General features: G+C 31.9%; 1 protein-coding gene across 1 annotated transcript; it reads left to right on the forward strand.

Moving 5' to 3' along the window:
• The first annotated feature begins 6 nt into the window (after window positions 1–6).
• LOC110021124 lies at window positions 7–10,417 on the forward strand. Its single transcript, XM_020719473.1, has 9 exons — window positions 7–294; window positions 672–1,124; window positions 1,643–1,742; window positions 3,181–3,249; window positions 4,585–4,696; window positions 7,588–7,676; window positions 9,085–9,146; window positions 9,491–9,587; window positions 10,023–10,417. Exons 2-9 carry the CDS (start codon window positions 784–786, stop codon window positions 10,077–10,079), a joined length of 927 nt encoding a protein of 308 aa, XP_020575132.1. The 5' UTR covers window positions 7–294; window positions 672–783; the 3' UTR covers window positions 10,080–10,417.

Raw genomic sequence — 10,417 nt, forward strand, 5'->3', positions numbered from 1 at the left:
AGAGAGAGAGAGAGAGAGAGAGAGAGAGGTGGGAAGTGAGAGAAGAGAAGGCGGTGGACGGAGAAAGTATCCACAATTGCTGGCATCGAATGCTGGAACCTGGATTCGCATTTCTCTTGCAGAATTCCGAGAGATCTGATGCTTTTCGCCGGCGGTATTTGAGCTAAAAAAGAGCTGCTCTGCGTTTTCTCTCCTTCATCCCGTTAGAGAGGAGCTGAAGCATAGCCGGAGGGATGGCTGGAAGGGTACTGGATTCTGCTGGTTCTCCCGATGGAAGATAACTGAGGTCCAGAGGTTCGACATGCTCGTTTCTTTCTTCTCGTTTTGATGGGGTAGTTTCATTTTGTCTAGGGTTCATGATCTGGCCACTTTGGCTGAATAAAGCAATAGATTTGGTTTTCGATTGTCCCGCTCTTTGGTCGGGCAAGCGTCTGGGTTAAATTGGATTAGGCGCTTTTGTCGTTTTTGTTGTTTGATTTTTATTATTTTTCTATTAAAAAAATATACTTTGATTGTGCAATGGCTTTGGATAAAGGAGGTAAGGAGCTGCTGTTAACGAATCGGTCGTTTTGTTTTTGTTTGAATGGAGGTAGTGAAGTTTTGTAGAATCTGTCGCGATTATTGATGCTGAGATTTTATATTAAAGGAGTTATTGTTACTGCTTCATTCAGCTTTGACGGAGGTTCTGAGAAGCAAAATTTGTGGATTTAGACGAACAAGAATCAGATTAGTTCAGAGTTTTACTGTTCTGAGATGTACTAGTGATTCTGAGCTCTGTTGATTATGAGTATGGCGGCTGATTCTAATATGAGCTTTCATAATGGGGTCTTTCCTTCTTCCTTCTGCAATCAACTTGTAGTTTCTTTCCAATCTGGGGCAGTTAATGGTGCTACTGGTGTTATTCAAGGAGGAATTAACAGTTCGGGAGGGATGAGTGGTTCATCTGGTATGGTGAGGGGGGGAAACCCTAGCGGTGTTTTGAGCAACACATCTTCCATGATTTTGCAAGGGAATTCTCAGAGCAGTTTGTTCCTGGAACCCATGGCTGGTCTGAAGCATGATACAGGTTTAGCTGTTGATTGGTCCTACAAAGAACAGGCTATCTTACATCATGGACTCATCAAGTATGTTACTTATCAACTCTGTTTGATTCATGTTTGGTTTGAATCCTTTATTTAAACTTCTGTCTAATCTATATGAAGGGGTTCCTTGTGTTACATACATAGCATATAATTCTTATGTATTTACATATCTCACACCTAAACTTTCATATTTATACACACAGCACTCAATTCTTTAATATCACATAAAAAATAGCACTATTTTTACTTTTTAAAAGTGAATTACAACTTTTCATGTATAGGCTATGCATGTAAATATGAAAGTTCAAGTGTGAGATATATAAATACATAGATTTGGGTGCTAGGTATGTAAATTTCCCTTTTTTTTCTGTTTTTTTATGTTTTTGTTGTAATAAGAATGCAATTACTTCTTTTACTTGTAACGGACATATGGCTCTTGTTGCAAAACAGAAAATGTTTTCCCCAATGGATGTTTTTGATTTTCTTTTTATAAATTGTTTAAGGAATTGTTGCTAGATTTATGCCTAAACAAATATTTGTTTGCATGCTATTCCCTTCAGATATGCTGATCAACCTAGCATTTTGAAATATATCAAAATTGCTGCACTTTTGCCTGAGAAGACTGTAAGGGATGTCGCATTGAGATGTCGATGGATGAATGTGAGTCTGATTACTTTTTGTTAAAGGAACTCAGTTTTGAGGTTTTCTGTTCCATAATTTACCATAAATTGTGTTAGGATTCTACTTCTTGTAATCTTTTCTTGTTTTTTTTTTTAATTTTTACACTTGTTTCTACTTTTTTTAATTGCTATTGTACATTTTCATCAGAAATAATTTTAATCTTCATGTCTAGAATGGAAAATGGCCCGTCAAGGTTGTTACTAAACCTAATCAAGATTTTTAAAACTGTTTTGTTTCTGAAAGCGCAGAGTATCTTTTGATAAATAAAGAGCCCTTTTTGAAAGATTTGGGTTATTCTCTCTGTCGCTTCATTTTCTTTTATTTGTTTGTGAGACTTGCAATCGTAGATTAAACTGTCATCAGTTATCTTCCCGAACATTATTATTTTTTGGGGACATTTACATACATACCACCCAATTCCTATGTATTTCCATTTTTAACATAAAAATTTTCTTTTTACATTTACACCGCCAAATCCTTCATATCACATAAAATATATCACCATTTTAACTTTTATATGTGAAATACACTTTTTCATGCATTGGTAAGGTGTGTATGTATGTAAAAATAGACGTTTAGGTGTTACATATGTAAATGCATAAGAATTGAGTTGTATGTCTTTAAATCTTCCTGTTTTGTTTCCAACAAATTGAAAGTCATATGTAGTTGTCATCAAGTACCATTTCGCATGAACTTGTTCACCATTAATGGAAATTATATGCTCATACACATTTGCATGCATAGGTAAGGTGGGTATGTATGTAAAAGTTGAAGTTTAGGTGTTAGATATGTAAATACATAAGAATTGAGTGGTATGTTTGTAAATCTTCTTATTTTTTTTTTCCAACAAATTGATGACCATATGTAATTGTCATCAAGTACTATTTCTCATGAACTCGTTCCCCATTATTAGAGATCATATGTTCTTAAGAAAATTTTCAGTGATTTCTTTCTATTTTTCATCAAAATCTTCCATCTTTTAATGCTGATGCTTGATAAGTGTTTGCGGGGAGTAAATTTATGTGCTAATGAGATTCATTGATAGCCATATGTAATCGTCATCAAGTACTATTTCTCATGAACTCGTTCCCCATTAATAGAGATCATATGTTCTTAAGAAAATTTCCATTGATTTCTTTCTATTTTTCATCAAATGTTCCATCTTTTCATGTTGATGCTTGAGAAGTGTTTGCGGGGAGTAAATTTATGTGCTGGTGAGATTCATAATGGCATTATTAACTAATCATGTTGTTCGACCATTGTAAAAATTATATTTTTCCCACGTGAAGTGCTTAATTAAAATAAGTTTGACCGTGTAGCATTTCTTTTCCTCTTTTGTTGAAATAAGATAGAATCTGTTTATTTTACTAGCAATTTAGGTTTTACTGAGTAAAATCTTTTCTGCTCATTTTTACAGAGGAAGGAAGGTGACAAACGTCGAAAACTTGAAGAATTTTACACGGGGAAGAAGATTAAAGATAGAAAGGTGATTTTATCCACCATAGCAGATTTTATAATGTTTGTTTTAGCTCGTGATCCATATTTTCAAGCAAATGTTATCTATTTTGTAATGTAAATAATGTTTTTGTGACATTTGGCTCTTGAGGAGCAAATGTTGTTATGTTTGAGATAATGTTTTTTTTAAAAATAGATAATGCAATTATTTGAAAATGATGAGGTCTATTCTTCTAATTGCAATAAATTGGACAAAAAACAATCCCGACAACAATTATTTTTCAGTTCCAGACAAAATATTTTATTTGATTTTGTACTTTGCTAATTTTTTATTATTACCTTCTCATTATCTTTAACAATATAATAATATATATATATATATATATTAAAGGAAATCGATATTTGGCAGAGGCTCAAATATCGATTTCCCGTGCGCTTTTTGGCCCCATGATGAGAAACTGCTCCATGCGCCTAAAATGATAGAGCCTCCGCGCCACGGTGAGATCAAACCCTTGATCTGAGAGGACTTACAATGACCCCGCCACCAACAAGCCAAGGCTTGCGGCACACACAAAAATTGGGTAGACCATAATAGCTTTGCATTTTGTTTTAAAGTTCTTTATGAGGGAACTACAATTTTTTTTTTTTTAGTTCAATGTTGTATTGCTTGTGCATGCATTTCATGAATAACATTTTTTATTGTTTTTGTTTATAAATTCCTTTTAGTTATAATCTATGATTTGTTGGAACAAGTAACAGAATAAAGGCTTAAATTTGTGGTTTTCATTTTGCTTTGGAATGATAGATTTTTGTAGCATTAATTCATAAATTTTTCTTAATTTTTTCTATTCTTCTAACCTTATGAGCCTTTTTCTTAGTTCTTCTACATTAAACTCAATTACCATTGCTCGTTTGGCTTGCATGAGATCATTATCAATTTTTTTTTGTAAAGGCATATAAATTTTTTTCCAATATTACATAATCTGTCAATCGACAGACACAAAACTTGAAAAAATAGTTTTAATTGACAAGCGAGCTTGTGAAAATTATAACTTCTATCTATATAAAGTGATTATTTTTTAACATCTTATAAAAGCATGCTTTTTAAATTATGAACAATAAAACCAAACATTAAATTTTATTTTTTAAAATAAAGAAAGCTATATATTTGGAACTGTATATTATGTCTAAAAGTTATCAATCACAAACAAACATGATTAATTAAAAGCACTTGCACTTGCTGAATTTGCACTTTTATCTTTCATTCTTTTTCTAGCTAAGACTTGTGAAACATCCTAAATTGTTCAAATGTATATCTATCTATTTAATTTTGAGCTTGCGATATTGATTAAGGGTGCATCATCAGGAAAAGATGGTTAATTCTTCTTCCATGGAGAATATGCATCAACTCAACAATGTAGCGGGCTATCCTTTTATGATGCATCCAATGAATCACAACAATCATTTATTAACCGAAGGTAAGCCAAACATGTTTATAGTATTTCATGTGATTGGTTGTCTCTGTATAGAAAAGTCTAAACAAATAGATTTTGAAATTTTGATATACTCGAAGGCTTTGGCAGTAAAAGTTTGCTAAAGAAACTGTCTTCTTAATTTTATTAGGAAGGAAGGGGTGCATGTTTATATAATGAAGTATGGCTATGGAAACTATAGACATCCTATTGGGAATTAGGTACAAGTCAATTAGTAATTATGTTTTCATCGATAGAATCAACTTCAACACCTTCAGAGGCACAATGTAGCCTAATAATAGGGCCATAGGTTAGTATAAAGTACACTTTTTTGGGATTAATATATAATTTCTCCACTTGAAATGTGTTGAGGACTACATCAATTTGTTCCAAAAGGTCTAGCTCTAAAGAAATGCTCATAAGGGCATCTTTTTTTGTGCTTAATCACAATGCATAGAAAGATACTTAAAAAAATTATACATTAATGTGCATCATCCACCTTTCTTTAAATTCACCGAGAATTTTAATGATTGTTTACAATTTGTTATTTTTATGAATTTATATACAATGGTAATTCTGTCACACATTGTTCTTTGAAAGAAAGTCTCTAATGATTATTTTAACGTGTCATATATCATGGTATAAGGAACTTGTAATCCACACTAATGTTATCAATGGCTTTCTAAATATGCTAAATTTCATTGTATGTCTTCATCACAAAGTTGACATACATGGACTTAAACCTTTCTTGAAGAAATCACTTATAAGTTCATTGTCCTAATACTTTAGCCTACCATGGTAACAGGGTTCATTTGAAAATGTGGTTGGGAAGCTGTGATCTTTACATGAAATTGATGTATTTTGGACCCTTCATCTCAGCTTACCATGGTCACAGGGCTATGGAAACTATAGACATCTTATTTGGAATTAGGTACAAGTCAATTAGTAATCTTCTTTTCATGAATAGAATCAACTTCAACACCTTTAGAGGCGCAAGGTAGCTAAGAATGGGGCCATAGGCTAGTAGAAATTACAGTTTTTGTGATTAATATATAATTTCTCTATTTGAAAAGTGTTAAGGACTACATCAATTTGTTCAAAACGGTCTAGCTTTAAATAAATGTTCATAAGGGCATCATTTTATTGTGCTTAATTCATAATGCATAAAAAGATACTAAAAAAAATTCACATATAAATGTGCATCATCCGCCTTTCTTTAAATTCACCGAAAATTTTAATGTATGTTTACAATTCGTTATTAGGATGAATTATATATGATGGTAGTTCACTCACATGGCATTCCCTGAAAAATGTAAGTCTCTAATAATTATTTTAACATGTCAAACATCAAGGTATAAGGATTTTGTATTCACACTAATGCTATTAATGGCTTCATTCTTAGACTACATATGCTAAATTTCATCGCATGTCTTCATCACAAAGTTAACATTGCATGGACTTAACCTTTCTTGAAGAAATCACTTATAAGTTCATTGTCCTAATACTTTAGCTTAACATGGTCACAGGGTCCATTTGAAAATTTGGAAGGTTGGGAAGCTATGATCTCGAAATGAAATTGATATAAGTTGGATCCCTCATCTCAACCACTCATTTATGGGTTCCTAAAGATATGGTGCTTAAGTTTCATTAGTATTTTAGTATCTATGTGGTAGGTATGGTTTGCTTTAAAGGATGTTTATTTTGTACTTTAAAAAACATATTTGGATGTTTATTTATTTCACATTTTCATAGTAATTATTTTGAAATAAATGAAAACTCCTTTTGCGGTGTTTCCAAATTTGTAGAAACCCTTATATTTATTTCTAAAAATAAAAATTAAAAAATCTAATTGACAAAAAGATTTTCTGACATAGGTAGGTGTTTTTGGTGATTTCAATGATTCTCCCTAGTAGTTTTGGTGAAGCCAAGATTTTGATTTTGCTTTCCATGTGGCTGTCTTATCGTTTGTTTCAGCAGTAAGTGGAACCTATAGGCGCTAATCATGATATAGTTAGCCTGATTGAGTGTCGTTAGTTTGGTTTATCTGAAAGTTAATTGATTTATTTTTTTTGGAGCCAACCATTTTTTTTCTCATAATCTAAACACCACAATTTTAAAGAATTGTATTAAAGGAGGGACTAATTAAATTGTATGGACATTGTTTGATGTCTCATTATTAGGGTTTTATTTGATAAACTCTTCATTGAGAAATGACTATAAAGCATTAATCAAAATTATATTTAGTTAAACCTTGTAATTCGTTCTTCCCATTTGCTAGAATATAGAATAAAAAAATTTACTAGTTATGTCCTGTATGATGACAATTAGAAACTATAGTAGAAGTAATGCCTAGGGCATTAATAATGGAGTTTTGAAAATTACTTTTTGTGTCTGTAACTTCTCTCTTTATTCTATACAAAAAGGCTAGATTGTGCATATTAGTATTAAGTTTCATTTGGTTGATTGTTCCTATTAGTGAAGTTGTTTAAAAAGCTAGAATAACTTTTTCATATGATTCAAAACTAAAAAGTTAATATTTAACTAATTGATTACACCACATTGTTATTGTTATTTTTAGTACAAAAGACTAAATGTCATGAAAGCATCTTCAAAAATGATCTGACAAATTTTCATCCTAAAAATTAGTCAATATTGACACACAAATTTTAAAATATGTTGAGAATCTATGAAGCACACAAATGTGGTTCCAAAAATTACAGAAGCAAAGAACATCTATCTCATAAGTTCCATGAGTTCATATCTTCTTTTACTCATATACGCTATTTCTGTATTATTTGCCATCTAAAATATAATCAAGGGATTTGCTCCAAAAGTTATGAACTCATGGGAACTCCACTACTTTTGTTGTTTTCATTAAAATCTCCTACTCTATGCAGCTCCTGTCATCAATGATGCGATTCGACAACTTTTCCAAGAAAATGCTCAAGTTTTTGGTCAGATTGTAGCTAATCTTGAAAGATTAAAAGTAAGGAGTTATTTTTTGTTATTTTTTTCTTTTTATTGTCACTATGGTGACTAATAGTGACAAGATAATTTTACTGGACAGTATTTCTTAAATGAAGTGATGTCTATATTACTATTTTCATTGCAAAAGCGAATATTGCTTTGTTTTTTCAACTTGGTTGTTGTAGATGAACCAATTGCCTGAAAACTCTTCTGCTAAGTTACTCTAATTAATTACGCCTTAAATTTTGTGATTCACACGTTTGCTTTCATGTATTATTTGCAAATTTTATTGTTGACGTTAAAAAATAATTAAAGAATCAATAATATTTTAATCAAGTTTAATCAACTTAAATAATATTGAGCCAACTGGTTTCCCCGTATGTATACTCCCGTTCACTTATAGAGCGTAAGAGATTTCATGTTTGAAGGGTAAAAAGCCTGACGACAATCTTGTAAGGGGGCAGCAGGTTGTTTTTTCACTGTTCTTCCTCTTATTTGGGGGCTTTGCAACAATGACGGGATCAAAGCATATGGCTTTGCAACAATGACGGGATCAAAGCATATGGAGCCCTCCAAAGCTCTCTCAAAACAAAAATAAAAATAAATGCAGATAGTTCACGGGGAGGCGATCGTAATTTTCGTAACCCACATTTATTTGCTTTTACCATTTTGAATGAGGGCAGGGCTTTCTAACTAATTTTGTTTGTAATTTATAAATATACAAAGTTCAGGAACAATTTTGGCAAACTGCAAATTTTCTTCATGCCTTAAATCAGCAGTTGAACATGTGCGGCTGCCTGTTATTTTTGTTTTTCCCATTATTCATTCAATGCTAAACAATGCTCTATGCTAAGGTGGACTATTCTTTGTCTTCATTTGAATTTTGTGTGCTTGTATATCTTAGTGAAGCTACCTCTAGTACTAAAATATATTAACATCTGTTGCTGGATTTGTGAAGATAAGTTTTTTGTAAGTTATTATAAAATATTAATACTGTGAAACTTGATGGCTAATGATCTGATTATCTGACTCATCACTGTAGTTTGAATTTGCATGGCTTGAATTCTATCTGAAATTTTCATGTAGGGCTGAAAATTAGCCTAATTTTTTGCCGTTAGCTAAGTTTCATTTTTATTAGATTTTTCATATTACAACAAGAGCTAAAAATTATTTGTTTAAAAAAAATAATATGCAATATCTCAAATTCTTTAGGCAAATTATCAGATGATACACATTTCTACTGTGCTTCTATGTTATACTTATAAATAAATTTCCGTTATTTTTTGTTTTCTAATGTGTTTGATGATGCAAATAATGTGATGCTCATTAATTTTCAACGATATCTGACTTGATGAAGCCATCTAGTTCATTACAGTTAAAAGCTCTCATCAAATTTATTTACATAAAGCATCTCATATTTCCCTTAGGTTCAAGACAATGCTGATCTCTTTTTACGCACAAGGAATAACATCACGGCCATTCTCAACAGGTATGACATGTTTTCGAATTAATGATATCTATGCTTGATATTTTTTGGAAGATTTACAGGCATAATGCTCAATTCCTCTATGTTTATATATTTAACACCTATACCTTAATTTTTTCATTCATACCATCTTACCTATGCATGAAAGATGTATTTCACTTTTTAATGTGATATGAAAAATTTGGGCGCAAATGGCGGTATTTTTGATGTGATATGAAAAATTTGGGCGGTATAAATATAAATGCATAAGAAATGGGTGGTATGAATGCAAATGCCCCGCCTTTATTTTTTTTGCTCATTATTTTGATATAATTTCCTAAAGGAGGTTCATTTCTGTGAATAAATAGCATGAGTGGAATGCCTGGAATAATGAGTCAGATGCCACCATTGCCGGTGACAATAAACGAAGATCTTGTTACCAGCATCCTCCCAAACACAACTCAAGTAAGCTTCCAAGCACTTGGAATTATTTCCTTAACAACTTGTTTATGCCATGATTGATTTTCACAATATTACAAACTTTGAAGATCCTAGTGCTTTCTTTTGCAAGATATTCCCTATATACTTTTTTTATTTTTACTAGCACTAGAAGTACATCCGTCAGTAAGTTTGTATGAATCATAAATCCATCATTCATGATTGTAGCAAAATTCTGAAATTTGTTCTTAAAAATAAATATATTCTTAAAAATAAAAATAAAAGACGAAATTGATCCCAAACAGGCCGTAAAAAATGGTATCAACTGCTTCATTATATGCCGTGCTTCGTAAAATTCATCACTTGTTTTACTTCTCATATCCTCTCCTGAAAATGTTATTGTTTTTAAATAAATATGCTTCTAACTTACTTTCCTTCAAAATCTTTTTGCATGTCCCGAAGGCATTAATATTCAATTCACCCAATGGCATTAATGTGAAGCAAGAGCCAAGGCCCTAAGAAACCTTAAAAACGACTTTTCTTTCTGTAAATGCTCCACGAGCTTTCTTCTTCTGTACAACACCAAGAGAATTCTGTAAAGATCACACAAACGTCTAGCAATAAAAGCCTTCCCAAGAGTTTAAGAATTCTCACTCTAGTACATGTTTGGCCTCCAGTTTAGAGGCCTTCTATTACATCTAGAGATAGAGAGAGAGAGGGAGATAGAGAGATAGAGAGTGAGAGAGAGAGAGCTTGGGATGCCAACCTTTCTCAAGGTGCATGAAGAAGAATATGATTCTTTAATGATGTTTCATGGTTTAATCTTCATTACATTATTGGTTGTCATCTCAAAATAA

Source organism: Phalaenopsis equestris, unplaced genomic scaffold, assembly GCF_001263595.1.
Source record: "Phalaenopsis equestris unplaced genomic scaffold, ASM126359v1 Scaffold000121, whole genome shotgun sequence".
Taxonomy (NCBI): domain Eukaryota; kingdom Viridiplantae; phylum Streptophyta; class Magnoliopsida; order Asparagales; family Orchidaceae; genus Phalaenopsis; species Phalaenopsis equestris.

What these genes read in the sequence shown, in the direction of transcription:
- LOC110021124 (XM_020719473.1), top strand. Translation starts at nt 784, where the DNA reads ATGAGTATGGCGGCTGATTCTAATATGAGCTTTCATAATGGGGTCTTT. An exon ending in CAATCATTTATTAACCGAAG is followed by an intron (nt 4,697 to 7,587) that starts GTAAGCCAAACA and finishes TACTCTATGCAG; the next exon opens with CTCCTGTCATCAATGATGCG. An exon ending in ATCACGGCCATTCTCAACAG is followed by an intron (nt 9,147 to 9,490) that starts GTATGACATGTT and finishes GTGAATAAATAG; the next exon opens with CATGAGTGGAATGCCTGGAA.